General features: G+C 40.6%; 3 protein-coding genes and 1 non-coding gene across 5 annotated transcripts; 2 read left to right on the top strand and 2 right to left on the bottom strand.

Moving 5' to 3' along the window:
* Nucleotides 1–535: 535 nt before the first annotated feature.
* Nucleotides 536–3,994, top strand: hmces (5-hydroxymethylcytosine binding, ES cell specific). The gene is made up of 6 exons (XM_047348153.1): nt 536–992; nt 1,943–2,086; nt 2,174–2,386; nt 2,498–2,652; nt 3,089–3,281; nt 3,622–3,994. Exons 1-6 carry the CDS (start codon nt 804–806, stop codon nt 3,811–3,813), a joined length of 1,086 nt encoding a protein of 361 aa, XP_047204109.1. The 5' UTR covers nt 536–803; the 3' UTR covers nt 3,814–3,994.
* Nucleotides 3,995–4,001: 7 nt separating this feature from the next.
* On the bottom strand, nt 4,002–9,814 carry rab7a (RAB7a, member RAS oncogene family). 2 transcript variants are annotated; one of them, XM_047348156.1, is made up of 6 exons: nt 9,702–9,814; nt 6,832–6,894; nt 6,595–6,721; nt 6,237–6,455; nt 5,494–5,622; nt 4,002–5,415 (listed from the first exon to the last, which is right to left on the bottom strand). In XM_047348156.1, exons 2-6 carry the CDS (start codon nt 6,882–6,884, stop codon nt 5,320–5,322), a joined length of 624 nt encoding a protein of 207 aa, XP_047204112.1. In that variant the 5' UTR covers nt 6,885–6,894; nt 9,702–9,814; the 3' UTR covers nt 4,002–5,319. The 2 variants fall into 2 exon arrangements, with proteins under 2 accessions (XP_047204112.1, XP_047204110.1); XM_047348154.1 differs by having other exon boundaries at nt 9,453–9,773.
* A 1,573-nt stretch (nt 9,815–11,387) lies between these two features.
* On the bottom strand, nt 11,388–11,460 carry trnaf-gaa. The gene has a single exon. It is a non-coding gene; the product is annotated as a tRNA-Phe (tRNA).
* Nucleotides 11,461–11,661: 201 nt separating this feature from the next.
* Nucleotides 11,662–17,768, top strand: rpn1 (ribophorin I). The gene is made up of 10 exons (XM_047348768.1): nt 11,662–12,024; nt 12,612–12,676; nt 13,393–13,699; nt 13,795–14,004; nt 15,167–15,359; nt 15,439–15,538; nt 15,639–15,777; nt 15,999–16,118; nt 16,564–16,809; nt 16,928–17,768. The coding sequence occupies exons 1-10, from the start codon at nt 11,770–11,772 to the stop codon at nt 17,108–17,110; spliced, it is 1,818 nt and encodes a 605-aa protein (XP_047204724.1). The 5' UTR covers nt 11,662–11,769; the 3' UTR covers nt 17,111–17,768.
* The last annotated feature ends 346 nt before the right edge of the window (nt 17,769–18,114 follow it).

Below are 18,114 nucleotides of genomic sequence, written 5' to 3'. Positions count from 1 at the left end.
ATACAAGTTCAGGCCATTTACCATTTACCCATAAACAATCCCTTGTGTTATTATTATAAACATAATCATATACGGATCTGCTATTAAATTGTTTTACCACAGGTGAATAGTTTGATTAAAATGTATATTGTGAAGAGAATATAAATATATTACAAATATAATTCTAATTTTTCCATATTTTCTTTAATGTTCTAAAGGTTCACGACCTGTGAAGGTTATGATTTATTAATGAAAATAAAATGAATAAACTATTAAGTCGTGGCTTTTAATTTGCACAACACACTCATTTGCTGTCGTTTACTGGTCCCGTTAATATTTCTTTGGAATCAGAAGCGAGAAATTAGCAATTATTTTCACCTTAAGACGTTGTTTTTATTTATTTTTTGTACCCGTTTGTTGCGTCATTCGATGTTAATTGTCGCGAACTCTTAATATTGCTGGTATTACAGTCGAAAATCTACAACTTAATGGCTAATAAATTACCATGGTTACCAGCGAGAGGGAGGGGGGAGGGGGGGGGGGTAACCCTGATATAACCTACCGCCGCCATTTTGGTTCCGGGGCGGGAAGAGTGCTCTGAGTGTTGGTCGCTTCAGCTTCAGTCCTCCTCAGGCAAATCCGCGGACTATTTTTAAAAGCACACTACATAGACACCCTGGCATACCCTGACACACGTCGATACTGGGTGTCTTTATAGGCCGTGAGAAACACTTTTTGTTTCTCTTAAGTCACTCGTTTTTTTTTTTTTGTCTGTTTGCCTTTTAGCTAAGAAGCACAACTAAGATCCGTTTTAGCTCGCTGAGATGTGCGGAAGAACTGCGTGCACTCTAGCTCCTGACGAAGTGAGCCGAGCCTGCTCCTACAGAAACCGGGGAGGACGGCGAAGACAGCCCCGCTGGAGGGATGGAGACGCGGACAAATACAGACCCTCCTACAACAAGAGCCCTCAGTCCATGAGTCCGGTTCTGGTGTCGCAGAGACATTTCGATAAGGTGACTTCAGCTTTAGTGAAAGTTAATATTTTGCAGTCGTGCAGCTGTGCGAAACGTCACGCAGGAACTTTCTAACAAGCTGGCCGAGCTTTAGTTTTAGATATGGTGTCTTGCAGAAATATGACTGTCCTTTGAACATTTTCACATCCTGTCCCCTTTTTTGTATTTTGCCGAATTTTATGTGATAGACCAACACAAACTATTGCAAATGGTTTTCTTTTTTTTTTAAACCAAAGTGGCATACATTTACATCCCTTTTTGCCTATTCTTCATTGCAAAAATAGCTCAAGCTCTGTCAGATTGCATAGAGAGTCTATGCAAACATTCATTTCCATCCCTTGCTGACAGTTCTCTGTTGCATTTAGCTCTGAACTTTGACAGGCCAATTCTAATATAAGAAAACAGCATGCTTTGAATATGCTAAACCTGAGCCCTTTGTAGCTCTGCTTCGGGTCGTCCTGCTGAAAGGTGTAGGTCTTCCAGCACAGTGTCACGTATGTAAAAATGAACTCATATGGCTTTCTTTCAGCAATTATTTCTTCTTCCAAAAAGGTTGGTGGAGAGCACTTGTGCTGTCAACTGATTCTCCCACATGAGCTGTGAATCACTGCAGCTCCTCCATGGGCCTCTTGGCTGTGATTCTGATTAATGCTCTCATTGTCCAGCCTCCCAGTTTTGGTGGATGGCCAGGTTTTGGTAGCCTAGCAGTTGCGCTGTACTTTTTGATGCCCAAAGCATGAAAGATTTGTGTGCTGATGTTCTCTAACAAACCTCTGAAGCCTTCAGGAAACCAATGTATCTAAACAGATATTTAATTACACACAAGTGGACTCTGTTTACTAATGAGGCTGCTTCCAGAGGTAGTTGGTATGAGCACTTTAGCTATGCACCTCATACAGTATGGTAGTGCATGTCATAGGTGCTGATTTATGTCCTCCTTGTTTCCTCAGAGTGCTCCTGTGGATGAATGTGTTCTGGCCTCTATGCGCTGGGGTCTGATACCTGGATGGTTCAAGGAGAACGACCCAAGCAAGATGCAGTACAGTACTAGCAACTGCCGCAGTGAGAATATTCTTGAGAAGAAGTCCTACAAGGTGTGCACTTTTGTTGAAATCTTTCTATTCTGCGTTCTGTGGTCTTGCTTTATGTTTGGTGTTTGTCCCCTTGACCTCTTTTCAAAGGATCCCCTATTGAAGGGACAGCGCTGCGTCATCATGGCTGATGGATTTTATGAGTGGCGGAGAAACGGAAAGGAGAAGCAGCCTTTCTTCATCTACTTTGCCCAGAAAAAGGGTCCGAGCCAGGAGAAAAAAGAGGATCAGCATGACCTCATGTCTCCAACTTGCATAAAAGAGAGCTCAGAGATGAGGGAATTCTCCTCTGGCCTGTCAGAGGTTTGCAGTCTTTTTTATTGTCTTTTGCAATAGAAACACTATAAATGTTGTATTCATATTTCATGCAAGGTCATGTATTAGTCTTAATGTCAGTTTTTTTGTGCTCGGAAGGAAAGTGAAGCTCCCGCTGAGTGGACTGGATGGAGGTTGCTGACGATGGCCGGAGTGTTTGACTGCTGGACGCCACCAGGTGGTGGAGAACCTCTTTACACCTACAGCGTTATCACTGTGAATGCTTCATCAAATCTGCAAAGCATTCACGACAGGTAAGAGTGACTTCATGGAAAACGTTTTCTTCTCTCCTCTTTGTGTTCAGTAATACGGTTTCCTACACTTTTTAAAAAAGTAAGGAATTTGTTTTTAGTACATTCAGGTGTGGAAAGTATGGAACAATACTTTTGGGTTTCAGACTCTTCTCCCCATTTCATTTCATAAAGATGAAGATTTAAATTTCTAAAAAAATAAAATAAAATTAAAAGAGTAGATGACTTGTTTGGAATACACCTCAGTGTTTTGGCCAAAACTAATGGCTTCCAAATTAAAATGGTTTGGACCTCAAAGCGCCATTAACACACACACTGACAGTGTGGCTACAGCTACCCTGGGGCAGTGAGGCTAGCCATACAGTCGGCGTGTAACGTTTCAATCGTAAAACCCTGATAAAATGTAAACAACCTTGTGTTTTAAAATTGTTTTCTTCAGGATGCCAGCCATCCTGGACGGAGAGGAAGAAGTGGGAAGATGGCTTGATTTTGGGGAGGTGAAGTCTCTTGATGCCATCAAACTGCTTCAGTCCAAAGACATTTTGACATTTCACCCTGTGTCTTCTTTTGTCAACAACTCACGCAACAACTCCCCAGAGTGCCTTCGACCGATGGATCTCAACAGCAAAAAGGTAATAACAGCTGTGACTGTGGTCAAAACACAACTATGCAGTCATACAAACTCGGATTACAAACTTAACCGACCTAAACCCAACAGAGAATCCATGGATTATTGGGACACCATAGACAACAATGCAATTCTTGCCTACATTTCTGTATTAAAATCCCTTTTTTTAAGTCTTATGAAATAATATATAAATAATATAAATTGTCCGAGAAACCGAATTTTGGTTAGCCGTAATCATCACGATTAACAGAAAACGACACCTAAAATGTGTCTCTGTGCAATAAATCTGTTTCACTTTCACTGTAGTTAGAAGAAGACAACCAGTTTGCCCCTTGGTTTTTCAGGAGCTCAAAGCCACAGCAAGCAGCAAGATGATGATGAGCTGGCTGTCGAGCAGCAGCCCTTCAAAAAGGAAAGAGCCTGACACAAATGAGACCAAGGAAGAGCAGGAACACAACGCCAAGACTCAATGCAAGCCCGTAGGACGACTTCAGCTGTGGCTTCAGGGAGCCAATAAGAAACCAAGAACGAAGTAAACACATGAACTGACTCGGAGAAAGAAATTTAGTTTTACGCTGTTAGACGTCATTTATGTCTTAAATTCTCAGCTTAAACTGTTTTCATTGTTGAGAGAAAAATGTTTATAGATTAATGTTGATACCATAAACATTTAAATATAACAATGTCTGAGATTTAATAAAAAAATACCAAAAACTCTGTCTGCTTAATTCAAGATTTTTATTATCCATATTACTGGAAACGCAAAGACATTTTGAAACAATGTAGATGTTGTGCATTACCATATTACAACAATGATGAATGCCAAATACTTCCATGTTTCTTTTTAGATTTTCAGAGTTACAGTATGTGTGCTATTTTAGGCTCTATAATGAATTTCTAACTCAGTATTATACAAATGAACAATTAAAGATCCAATCAGTTAAAATAAAGAAGCACTTGAACTGCCACCAGCAAGTTGGCAGAGTCAGATATGGAGATTTACAACAGCTTTTATGCCTTCCCTAAACCATGATTGAAAGAGTTGCAATTGTACACAGTCTTGTAAATGAAACCTAGTTGCTAATAGGAGTTATTTCAGAAAACGCTCTCCCCCAGGTCTATCAGGTAGACCGACGTGCTGCCTTGATTCGGTTGCTTCCCATGTCGCATGGTGTATGAATTTAAAAGATTACAAGATGAACCTTCATTTTCCCGACAGAGGAACAGCGCTTAGATCAAAAGTCACAACCTGAGCTACAGTTACATTTATTGTGGCTCAAAAGGAGTCGTCTCCATAAATTTAAGCTACTGACAGCATGATTGCAAACTAAAGAAAAAAAACTGTACATACTTGCTAGACAGACTTTTTTTTTAAACTTAATTCTCAATTATATGCCAATTTTAAGAAACCAGCCTTCATTATCATCTGATCTACTCGCTTACCTTCACACAAAAGCCCTGCTGATGTAGAAACATTTCTTACATGTGGTTTAGGTTTTATACCATGGTAACGAGTATTTGAAGTAAAACGTGAAGCAGCAGTGTTTCCTCTGTTCGTGCAGCAGTGGTAGACTGACAGAGAAAATAACCACCACAATTAGACATTTTTGATTAAAAAAAACAACAAAAAAATGCTTGTCTAATCGAAGTCAAAAGTTCAAAATACATACAGAAGTAATGCTTTGATTTCCCACTTTAAGTATCAAAATACACTGGGAGTGAAAGCAGAAATGTGTGAAACAGAAGGAAATTGAGGCCAAACCACCTGAAACGAGTATGAAGACTGGGGAAAAACAAGCATCAAACAAAAACACCTAGTTCTTTCCTTGACATGTTCTTTGGACTAAAAGACTATTTTATAGAAAATGTGTAGTGTGTTTGTGCGTGTGTGCATGTGTGTGCAATAATATACTCATGAGTGGGATGCTGCCTGTATGTTAGACATTAGGGTATAACAGTGGGGCCATGGGACAGAGGATAAATAGACAAGGCAAGACAGGGTGATGCGGGCGATGAAAAGCCCCTGATGGTCTTCAGCGTCCTCAGCAGCTACAGGTCTCTGCTGAAGGCTTAGCTCGCTCGTTCCTGTCCAGCTTTATGGGCTCGGGGAACTCGTTGTACAACTCCACTTCGGTCTCCTGAGATCAGACAGCATAGCCAGAGTGAATGGAGGGAACTACATTACCAAGCTGTTTATGTGTTCACCCTCCTGTTACCTGTTTAAGAGCATTGCGTGCAATAGTCTGAAAGGCCTGCTCCACGTTGATCGCCTCCTTGGCGCTGGTTTCGAAATACGGGATGTTGTTCTTGCTCTGACACCAAGCCTGTGCTCGTTTGGTTGTTACCTAAAACACAAAGGAGCTGATATTATTCACTAAAAATCATTTTAGGGTTGACTGGGCAGTCAGAACACTGAAAATGTAATTATTATCCGATCAGTGAACGCACTGTACCTGAAAGGCTACCAGGTCACACTGACCACAATACTCCTCAGTGTGGATGCTGTTACTGGGAGAAGAATACTGAATGCCAGCTATTTTTAGTATCGGTGAGATATTTCACAAATTAACATCTAGGGGACTTTTTGTCCAACTGGCGACGAAGTGAAAGGGCCCAGAACAGACTTCAGCAATACCAGGGTTCTCACCAGCGCATTTTTGTCATCGCTACGCTCATTTTTATGAGCGTATCTGCCCTTTGACTGACATCTGAGCTCTTTCCATGTGGTTTTTATGTCAGTGCTGAGTCTGTTCCCGCTTCCTTTCACCCTCTGCGACCGCTAACGGTAACGTTTTCTAAAAATCATGTCAGCTTCGAAGAGTGGGTATAAACGGGCCTGCAGAAGAAAATGCCCATGACGAAAGAATCTTTAGTCATGGGCAGACCTTTCCTCCAATATACTTTAAAATCCATCTTTAACTTTTATCAAAATCATCTCATAAGAAAAACATTACTTAACCTGTCGGTTCTCCAGGTCAATCTTGTTCCCCAGCACCACAAAAGGGAAGTTCTCAGGGTCTCGTGGGCTAGCCTGAATCAAGAACTCGTCCCTCCAGCTGTCTAAGGTCTTGAAGGTGTTGGGCGCAGTCACATCAAACACCAGAACACAGCAGTCTGCTCCACGATAGAAGGCTACACCTAAAGACTGGAACCTCTCTTGACCTGCTGTGTCCCAAATCTGTAACACAGAACAGTTACAAGAATCTCAACACAAAAATGTAGGAATTTATTTATTCTAACACATTATGCTTAATGTTTGACTTGAACTCAGGTGTCATGTAGGGTAGTGTGACATTTTCTTAAAGCTTGATACATACCTGCATTGTGACAAGTCTGTCATCTACCATAACTTCTTTCGTTAGGAAATCAGCACCGATTGTGGCTTTGTACTGGTTGCTGAACTTCTTATTCACATACTGGTTCATTAATGAGGTCTTCCCGACTCTACAAAAACATAGCAGATCAATACTCAGCACGTCTTGACAAAAACAGAAGGAAAAGAAAAGTCACCATGATGCCAAGAGGTTGTTATTCAGACCGTAATAACCTCTTACCCAGAGTCTCCAAGGATGATGACTTTGAGTAGAACTTTCTTCCTTGACGTCATGGTTCCACAGCTGTGAAGACAAAAACAAACATTTAAAGAGAAATAAAAAGAATGAAGCAAATGTTTGATTTTTCTGATTTAAGTATCCATAGTTAGTTCATGTTTGAGTTTAGGTACTTTAATGTTTGCAGAAAGATGCTGCTAAATTCATGCAGATACATTTGTGGTGAAGAGCAATAGTTTCACAATCAACGGCTTGAAGAGACTTAGAAAACCTTTGTGTCTTCATTCAGCCAAATGAATTGTAAAATTGCGATGCTGGTAAAAAAACCTAATTTACAACAATGAATAGCTCTACAAAACCCTAATCCTTGCACAGTGAAGTATCATCCACAGGCCTCTTGAGCTCTACTCGAAGCAGATTTTTCTCTTATTTGCGTTTAGTCCTTAGAAAAAAGAAAATCGGGATCAACACGCAAGACCTCAAAGAAACCAAAATACTGGTATCAACCAGGAAAAGCCTGGTTGGTGCATCTCTAAAACGCAGAAGAAGTCCTCACTCTGCAGATAACATTTAATGCAGTATTGTGTCTTTTCCAGTTCTGATAATTCTTTACTGTTTGGTATTAAAAGTATAAATAATTTGAATATGATGTTGAAGGTTAATCTGACTGAGTTGGTCATTTTCAACAAGTGACAAAAAAAAAAACAATTTCATAGAATATTTTTTGACTCTCAAATGGCCATTCCTGTAGGCTGCTATAAATGAATCTGATGATAAATGGCATATAAAACAATAACCACACAAAGAACCTCAATAGTGAAGTTATTAGAAATGCATCAAAAAAGCTTGTCCTTCACTATTCTCCTAATTTTTTGAAACACAAGAACATCGGATCAAAGAGCTGTTGGTTGATAATTAAAGAAACCAAAAATGATGCGAGTTCCTTTTTTTGATGCATTTAATGAATGGTGGGAAAAAAATAAATACATTTCTTGTACTTGACCTGTCGACCACAGATCAAAGCTAATCAAGGGCAAACTGGCTCATTCTGATCATTGACCGACTGGCTGGTCCATCTATCCATTTATCCAAACACAGTGGCTCATCCCAAAAAATAGAACATCTACATATTTTGGAGAAATAAAAAGCTCATAGAGCAAGATGACTTGATTTAAGTGTGGTGCTTCAAATGCAACCCCAAGTTACCACTTCATTTTAAAATGGACTACACCCTGCCCCAATTACACCATACCACTTTATTTCTAAAGCACTTAAAAAACAACATAAGAGCTGACCAAGGTGCTGTACCAAAAATGTAAGAGAAACAGCAGGAATAAAATAACAAAAGCTATAAGTTAATAAAACGGCTACAAGTCATTATCCCATTTAGCAGCTCGACATACACCCAAAGGTTATAGTAAAATCTTGTGATCATGGTAGCGGGTTACTTTTGTAGCATGCATAGACTCCCGTACATCCTGGTGTTGTGCCTTAAAGTGATGGTCTGCCAAAACCTGATTACAGGTGCCCACTGTCTAGCAGCTGCAATGTCTCCAAGAGGCAAGTAGGCAATTTTGCTGCCCTACCTTTGTTTATTTACCCATTGTTTTGTTTTTTTAGTCAGTCAGTCTGTCTGTTTTTTTTTTTTATTTACCCTATTTGTCCTAACCCCAAGTCTGTGTTTTTCTTTAAGTTAAAGGGAAACAAACCTTAAGAAGTCCCTGAGAGACAAATGTGTTTTTTCTTAGTGCCAATACTGTTTGATTGTCCGAATTTGAACCTGCAACAGCTGCAATGATCAGTTTTTGGCAGACCATCAATTAATGGCACAACACCTGCTTAGGAAGCCATCACATATGAAATTTCTCACTTCAGCCTAGCCTGTTGCGTAATAATAACCTTCTCATAAAGCTGTAATTCCCGGAGTCCAAAATCTATTCCAGGGAGATTTGAAACTATTACTGCAATCAGGTGACGCGCTAAACAAACCAAACAAGAGAGATGTCACAGATTCCAACAACTCACGTCCTAAACTTTGCTCTAAAGTTATACGCGAACAAGGATGGCCGGAGGCAAAACTAGCATAGAGCTATCTTTGCAACTCGCATAATCTGAACCCCATGACACTGTGTCAGGGACTGATCACATGGTTTTAAACACACGACTAACGGAACCATGACTTGGCAGGCTAATACATCCACAACAAGTGCTGTAAGTGGAAAATAATGGGTCACCGGTATCATTCACAACTGACCTTTCTGATTCTGCATGTTTTCATGCTGATAAGCCTTGTCACGCATCTACGAGTTATAATACGGTTATGTAGACTTCAAACACAGCTTCGCAATTCAGCTAGTTAGCAAGGCAGAGTAAACAACTGACCCAGCTGCACTGTAGGGTTGGCAAGTGAACAGAAAACAACGGAAGACAACTTGTAATCGGTCCTATTTTATACAAAATAATATTTAAGCTATTTTGTGGTCGATTGTACGACACCAAATAACCATGTAGTTAAAATGAGGTAACTCTGAGCTAAGACAGGGGAATGTTGATTATTTCTGATTAGATAACGACAGCAATGATATATTGTCAGTAACAAACAGATTGAGTCACTTCAAACCAACCTGGACGAAGAGCCCTCAGATAAAAAAAAAAGAAATGTACAAAAATCAAAGGTGGACTTTTTCCTCCGCCTGTGATGGAAGAGCTAGCTTGACGCGCTAAAAGCTCCGACTAACGTTACACAAAACAACACGTTTAGGGCGACGACAGCTTTCCCAAAGTTAGGCTCTCCACTAACCCTACCTGTCAAAATCAATACTGTTAATGTCGGAGTAAAATGACTAAATATGATGGGCAGTTTAGGCACTCACTTTTCCTGTCAGGCTAAGCGGCTAACTGCTAGCTGAACGGAGCTCTGTTCACTTCCTCCAAAACAAGCAGCGCTCGTGAGGGTTGACGTCACGCGCTGGTTACGCCTTGTTGCACAAGAACCAATAGAACACACACATGTTGCGTCAATAACTGAGTGAATTTCTATTAAAAAAAGGCGTGTGCATGTCAACTTCTGAATTTGAAATAAGTTAAAATAAATCACTCGATTATCTCTGTCATTATTTTGTTATTCATAATGTGTTTAAATAATTTAGGAAATCCTAACTGACCCAAAACAAATTAGTTAGTCTAATTCAATGCCAGATAGTGAGGAATAATGGATATTATCTGTATTATATCCCGATTCTGAAAAAAAAACAAGCAGCTTCGGATGACGGAGATAGTTAAGATTAACTCTCTTAACTCTCTGGACTTTGCGGACACACCATTTTTCACTCGAGAGCTGGAGGCTGCAAAGCAGCGCTCAGCTGAAGCAAGGCAGGCAATGGAGGAGCGGGAGAAAAGGAAGGCAAAGGACGAGCGTCTGTGCAGGTTCTGCAACAGGCCTCTAAAACAAGGCCCAAACAGTCCCCATATCCGCACTGGGTTCCCTGGTGTGATGGGAAAATATATTTACTGTCCTGCCAAAGTCTTTTCCCTGTACCAGCCCCAGGGAATGACAGAGGAAATGACTTGGGGGAGGGGGGGAGTTTTGTCAGTCCTCTTTTTATGAGACTGAAAAGGAGAGGTGGGCTACCGAAAAAGGTAAATGATTTCAGATAATTCTGCAAGTCCTGGTGTTCAGCGTAAATATTGTAAATATTATTTGATTAACAATGTTCAGATGGGTAGGGGGAATTTATTACTGTCAAAGGGGAATGCTGTTTTCACTTTATGTTGTATTTAATTTCTTTTCCTTTTTAACAGTTTAAAGATTCAAAGTTTAAAAACATTTTCAAGACTTCTTGTGAATAGTTTTTCTTACAGCCTTTCATACATATTTTTAACTTTACTCTTGTGGCATTTTGACAGTGCATTTCGTTTATAAATGTGAAGAAAAATTATCTAAATTGATGGGTTTTTTTATGGAAAAAGAAGAACTTTGCCATCTGCTTTACATTCGTACTTTTACTACATTTTGTATATATGTTTAAATAAGAATATTTTTCACATTCAGATTTTAATAAATCATTTAACTAAACCATGTGGTCATTATTATGTAACATGTTCTTTTTTTGAACCAGCAACCATTCTGATAACATTAAAATAAAAAGAGACTGTGTGTTAATTTATGATACATTAAAGGGGTTTTTCAGACAAAATTAACAGACATCATCTCAATGCACCTTACAAACCAATATGTTCATTAATAACCAACTAAAACTGTAATAAATGTTCCATATTCATTTAATAAGACTGTTAATTTCAGTCTAACGTATTCATATATTCACAGGCACAAACCCTAACCCAAAGGTATAATTAAAAGATCACTAAAAAATAATTGTGCAGTTAATTTGAAATCTTACCTTTTTTTTTTACATGTTATAACATATTTCCTGAATTATAAAACATAAAAGGAGTAATATCTTTTTGAAATGACAATATAGAATTGACACAACCAGGAATCGAACCTGTATCGTCCATGTTGTAGGCTGCAAGAGAAGGCAAAATGTGTTCACACAGTCTGCCGAAACCCGGGATCGAACCAGGGACCTTTAGATCTTCAGTCTAACGCTCTCCCAACTGAGCTATTTCGGCGACGCTGCCTCATATAGTACCGTTACACACTTTTCATATAAAGGACCAGGACTTTCCAGTTTCTATTTGTGTTTATTTATACAAATTTTTCTTATATTCTCCAATACGTATGACTATCTATGTCATGGACCTGTCGAGTTTGTTTGCTCCTTCTCACTCCCACCACGCTGTTGAGTGCGCAGTGACGCAATCACGTCCGACTGAATGAAGCGTCATCCTTTCTGATGTAGAGCGGCGCGGCGGCCTTTCTTCAGCTGCTCTTCGTTTCCACTGCAAACTCGCTGCTTCAATTCCGGCATTTCTGTTCTTATGTTCCCATTAACGATGACACGAAGGTGGCCGCTCCTCGCCGTGTGCTTGCTGTTTGTGACCGCTTTGAGCTTGGAGGTTTCTGCGAACGGTTTGGTGAATGAGGATGTGAAGAGGACGGTGGACCTGAGCACTCATCTGGCTAAGATCACCGCGGAGATCGTGCTGTCTAACCATGGACAGTCCTCCGTCCAGAGTTTTATACTGGCGGTAGATGCAGACTTGGCACCTCACATGGCTTATATTGGAGCTTCAGTAAGTCTACATTTAGCTAAAGAAATAGCGCCAACGCCGCATCATCACCCGCTAGCTAACGTTAGCTCATGATCTTTCAAAAGCTAAGATTAGTGGCTACAACAACCATTGTGTCGCTCGCTAACGTTTTATTTTTTAGGTTTCTGTTGCATAGGTGTAGCGGCTAAAAGCATGCGGGCTTGTTTTTATGGCTAGAACGAAAGCAAAGCTAAGAAAGCTCAGCGGGTCGGTTCAGTTATTGTTCTGCAAGCTCAGAAGTTAATTCGCCACAAATAGCGAGTGGTTGCAAATAATAAAAGTTGTGCACGTATAAATGCATGACTTTTACATCAGTTCACAGAGTGTACTGTAATAACTAAACCCTGAGGGAATCAATGGGAGCTGACTTGGCTAACTGTGTTAGCATGTAGACTAACTTCCGCAGGACTCCACGCTCAGTCAGTGGCTGAATGACACGTATGCGCCGGGCAGGTCACTTCCGCGTGTGACTGCGCACAGTTCTGCCCCCTTCTACTGTGAATCACAGGATACCAGGACATCAAGCTTGCCGTATTCTTCTGTATTTTAGATCTTTTGTTTTATTACAGGTGAAGGGTGATGAAGAGGAGGATGGCACGCTTGAACTCCAACAGACATCAATCCAGGGGCAAAGGTATCCAGGGACCACCCGCAGATTTGATCTCCTAAAAAGCAAATGTTCTCCATTGTAGTTCCATTGTTTTCCATTGTAATTAAAATGCTAGGTCAGATGTTTAGATACACTCATTATCAGAAATAATGCAGTAATAATTTCAGGCCTTGCATTATGCATTTGAAACATTTGTTTGTGATACAACAAAGCATTTGGTTGGTTCCTGGCAAGGACACCATAAATTTCAAATTGGATTTAGATAGATCAGGGCTTGTCCAGAAGCTCAATGTTAGTCTTCGTTATCTCTTCCAAACCCAGTGCTAATGTGTGTTTTGGACCATTGTCCAGTTAAAACATCCAGTTTTGTTCATATTTCAATCATCTAGCTGTTGAGTTGAAGAATCTGGAGGTAATCCTCCTACATTGTTTTCCACCCCTTTGTCCCCTTATTACTAGCAGCAAAACAGACACTCAGCACGATGTTGTTTGTGACCATGTTTAACAGTTAGTGCAGTGTTTTAGATTTGAAAGCCTAAACTAGAAAGCTTTACGCTTGTTTTTTAGTCCCAACCTCAGCCTTGAAGAAATTTTGTGGATTATGCAGGAAACCACTCTTTCTGTTTTAGAAAAAGGTGAAATGTCCAGTCAAAATGTTGTTTATTGATGGATAAAAATACACCTATTTGATGTGTAAGTTGGTATCTAATCCAATTTCTTCCTTATCTGTCTCATAACAGAGGGGAGTTCTACAAAGTTCTGCTGCCTTCAACTCTGGCCGCTGGTGCTCAGCTGAAAGTGAAGACTGAGATGACATTTAGTCATGTCCTGAAGCCTTTCCCAACACAGATCACCCAGGCTGAGCGTCAGCTGGTTATTTTCCAGGGCAACCACTATCTGTACTCCCCGTATCCCACTCGCAGCCAGACCACACGTGTTCGTCTGGCCTCCAAGACAGTGGAGAGCTACACCAAATTGGGCAACCCCAGCAAGACCGACGAGATCATCGAGTACGGACCATTCCGCGACGTAGCTCCATTCAGCGAGGTATTGCTCCTCCCACATTTGGTTAGCTCCAAAAAAAACAAAGAACAAAGCTGCAAAAATGGCTGGTGATTTGTTTTTTCCTCTCAAACTGTCAGGATGCAATGAAGATCCATTATGAAAACAACACACCCTTCCTCACCATCACCAGCATCACTCGCACCATTGAGGTGTCTCACTGGGGAAACATCGCTGTTGAAGAAATGGTTGATCTGAGGCACACAGGAGCCATTCTGAAGGGCCCTTTCTCGCGTTACGATTACCAGCGTCAGTCGGACAGCGGCATCTCTTCGGTCAAGTCCTTCAAGGTTTAAATACCTCGATGTTGTTGGTAGAGATGTACCACCTGCTGTGGCCAATTGTTTCATCTCTTGTTTTTGTCAAGCTTTGAATTTCTGAAACTAATTTTAGCTAATGTCAATACGAACACAGCATTAGGAGTTTGCTTTTCTAGCCTTCCTACCACGAGCGATCGTTAGTTATTTTTATTAGGAGCAGAGGCAACTTCACGTACTGTGGAGAGTGCATAAAAGGGTTTTACTATTATTTCAGAATGAAGACTAATGAATGAGAGTTCACATTTCCAATGTGTTTTGCATTTTATGTTACTAACACTGTGTGTTGCCAGAGGATTTAGATCCTTATGTTAAACTAGGTTCACACTGAAGTTCCTGGTATCGGTGATTAATCAGTGTGACAGACGCACCGACCACCAGTTCTGCTCCCTCCATGTGTGGTTCCGCCACTCTCTTTCTTCCTCATCCTCCTCTCCATGTTTTCAGTACCCACCTCTAAAATAAGCTCATTAACACCCCTAGCTTGCTGTCCATTTATTAATGAATTGATATGCGTCAGCGTTGCTGCACCAACAAGCCGTGCAGTCTGCATCCTCCATCATACAGTGTGATGATGGAGATCTTATATTGAGGTAGCATAGTACTACATATTCAAGTCCTGTACGATTTTTGAAAGGGCACAAAGTGTGCCAGGCTTTGATTCTGAGATTTTCAGAAGGCTGTTAACATTTCTGAATCCAGTCCTTACTTGCAGTAGACAGAGGTTTAAAGCTTAAAAGGTTAAAATAAAGGAACTTTTCTGTACTCTGTTCAGCCTTCCTGTTACCTGCTAAGTTTTGCTTTCTCGTAGCCTGAATCACAGAAAGGTCTTGTTATACAGTATAGTTTTGTTTTAAAGACTTTCTTACATCTTTATGCCACTTGGTTGTAAACGTTTAACTGATGGTAACTGCTAACTCCGCACTGAAGATTGTTGCTGTTATTGGTATTGCTGAGATATGTTGCACTTGCTGATTGCAGAATAATCCGATTCTTGAGTTCCTAATCAGCTGAAGACCTGCAAATCATCCGATTCTGGTCACCACCCAATTCCTCGTTGCATCTCGGTGTCAGGCTGGTTTTCTCTGGTTTGCTGTTGGACCATGGTGACTCCCCATATTTTTCTCCTCCCCAGACCATCCTTCCTGCCTCAGCTCAAGATGTGTACTACAGGGATGAGATTGGCAACATCTCCACCTCCCATCTGCAGGTTCTGGATGACTCTGTGGAGGTGGAGGTCAGACCACGTTTTCCCCTGTTTGGAGGCTGGAAGACTCACTATATCATCGGCTACAATCTGCCAAGCTATGAATACCTCTACACCCTTGGTGAGTTCTGGAAATCCTTGGTTATTTATTTAGGTGCAAAAACTGAGGTTGTAACTTTTTTGCATTGTTTCCATTGTAGGTGACCAGTATGCACTGAAAATGAGATTAGTTGACCATGTCTATGATGACCAGGTCATCGACTACATGACTATGAAAATCATTCTCCCAGAAGGCGCAAAGTAAGAGTTTCTAATTAAATCTGTTTGGTAGCTGGGTAAGAAAAAAGGAAATCTGTGGCCGAAATTAATTTTTTCTATTTTCCCGTTTTTTATAAATCAGAAATATCCATGTGGATACACCTTACAAAATCGATCGCATGCCGAACCAGCTGCACTACACCTATCTGGACACGTTTGGTCGACCGGTGTTGGTAGCTACCAAGAACAACCTGGTGGAGCAGCATATTCAAGACTTTGTGGTAAGATGTTGAGTAAAGAGTTGAATGAGTAATGTGTCAAATGTTCTTTTTTTTTTTTCTGCTACAGTGGAAAAATGCAACTTTTTGTCACAGTTTGCCAAGTTGGATAATTGTTAATTATTAGTCAAATGGAAATGTTCAAAATGTTAATGGTTGCATTTATTCACATTCAGAAACATGTTTATGCAGCAATCTAACTAAATCTTCATCCCCATCTGCAGGTTCATTATAACTTCAACAAGATCCTGATGCTGCAGGAGCCCCTGTTGGTTGTGGGGGCTTTCTACATACTCTTCTTCACTGTGATCATCTATGTACGGCTGGACTTTGCCATCACAAAGGTACAAAGCACCAAAATATATCATGAGTAATGTTAGTCTAATTTCTTCTTTTGCTCTGTTCCTTTAATTGTTAGTTCTAGGCAGAGATCTGCGTGAGATTCTCATAGTATAATAACATTTTGTTAAAAATACCATAATATTGCTGAATTGACACAAAAATAAAATGGAAATGCAATACATATTCCAACTGCTGGTAAAATATTGTTACAGCATCCCCAGAGCATGACGCTGCCACCACTATGCTCCATTTTCTTTTATCAGCTGCAGCTTTCTTTTTGGTAATGAGTGCATGTTAGCGGGTGCACTCCAGCACTGTCTCTGGCATCTCATTTAAAGGACTTTAAAAAGTGGGAATGGAATGATGTATAACATTGGACCTTAATACCAGAACCAACCCGTGTGTAATATTTGTTTAACTCATTTCCCTTGGCTTGTGTTCATTCAGGATCCTGCAGCGGAAGTGCGGATGAAGGTGGCCTCCATCACAGAGCAGGTTCTCACTCTGGTCAACAAACGCCTGGGTCTGTACCGGCACATGGATGAGGTGGTCAACCGCTACAAACAGTCCCGCGACACGGGGGCACTCAACAGCGGCCGCAAGACCCTGGAGGCTGACCACCGCACTCTCACCAATGAGATCAGCTCGCTGCAGGCCCGCCTCAAGACGGAGGGCTCCGACTTGGCTGAAAAGGTGTGCGAGTCGGCTGTTGCCAGGGAACTGCATTGGGGGAAGCTGTAAACTTAGACCACCGCTTTGCTCACCATCCTGCTTGTTTTCTTTATTTTTTACATTGTTTTTGTACTTTCAGGTTGGAGAGATCCAGAAACTGGACGGCCAGGTGAAGGACTTGGTGTGCCGTTCCTGCTTGGAGGCGGAGCGGCTGGTCGCTGGTAAGGTCAAGAAGGAGGCTTACATTGAGAGTGAGAAGACTCTAACCGGCAAGAGACAAGAGCTCATCGGACGTATTGACAGTCTGCTGGATGCTCTTTAAGCTTCGCACCCAAATAAACATCTGCTTTCATCATAAAGTATTTGTATGAAAATGACATGAAATGTGACACATTCTTACCTTTTTTTTTTTACCATAATTGCATCCAGACATGGACTATCAACATCTCATTTTATGGAAGTGACGAGTTTATCTGGACATGTACCTCTGTGCCTGGTGATAAACTTGTGGTCACTGTGTACTCGGCTCTGGAGCTGCTACATAACCATGTTTGTTTCTGGTTTTCATTTGAGCTACCCCTTAATATCTGCTCCACTCGCCACAGATGTCATGTTTTTATCTTTCCTTGTGAAGCATGCATGGTTTAAGGAACTGTATTTGAAATGGTCTCACGTCTTTACTCACATATACTGTATTCTGAAACTGAAATTTATAAGTGGTTAACAAGATGCGTTGTTCTGTACTGAACTTGGCTGCAATTTTGCCCCAAGTTGACATTCTAAATTTGAAGCTCTGAATCTGCATCAAGCCCAGCACTTGTTTTTGAAGCTCCCGACTTTTCTACATTTTGTATGATTTAGATTTTTTTTTTTTTTTTTTTGGTTATGTGTGGAAGACGAGACATGGAAACTATTATTTTGGAAAAGGGTTATTGATGTGGATCTTGGTTAAATTTGGAAATAAAGTTTGGAGAAACTTGTCCAGGTTAACCTTTGCCTTTTGATTGATTCTTTCTTTTAGGGACAGTACCACTCATTCACCACAAGAGGGCATTCTGGTGCAAAGAATTGCAATTTAACAATATTTGAGGGAATGTAGAACAGCTAAAACCATCTTGAAAATGTCAGTTCATTTTTTTTTTTGCTGACAAATACATCTTAAAGTAAGTTTAATCATGATTTATATGGTGGCTTCTGGCTCTTACGGTGAATTTCCTGCACACTGTTGCTGTCCTTTTTTTTTTTTTTTAAGAGCATCTCCCCCAATCTGTTGTATTTTCAGTCAACAGAACAGTTGGGTTAAAGTCTGGGCTGAGGACAAGTTCG

The sequence above is a fragment of the Girardinichthys multiradiatus genome, chromosome 20 (assembly GCF_021462225.1).
Source record: "Girardinichthys multiradiatus isolate DD_20200921_A chromosome 20, DD_fGirMul_XY1, whole genome shotgun sequence".
NCBI classification, from domain to species: domain Eukaryota; kingdom Metazoa; phylum Chordata; class Actinopteri; order Cyprinodontiformes; family Goodeidae; genus Girardinichthys; species Girardinichthys multiradiatus.
This window is presented reverse-complemented; position numbering and strand designations above follow the sequence as displayed.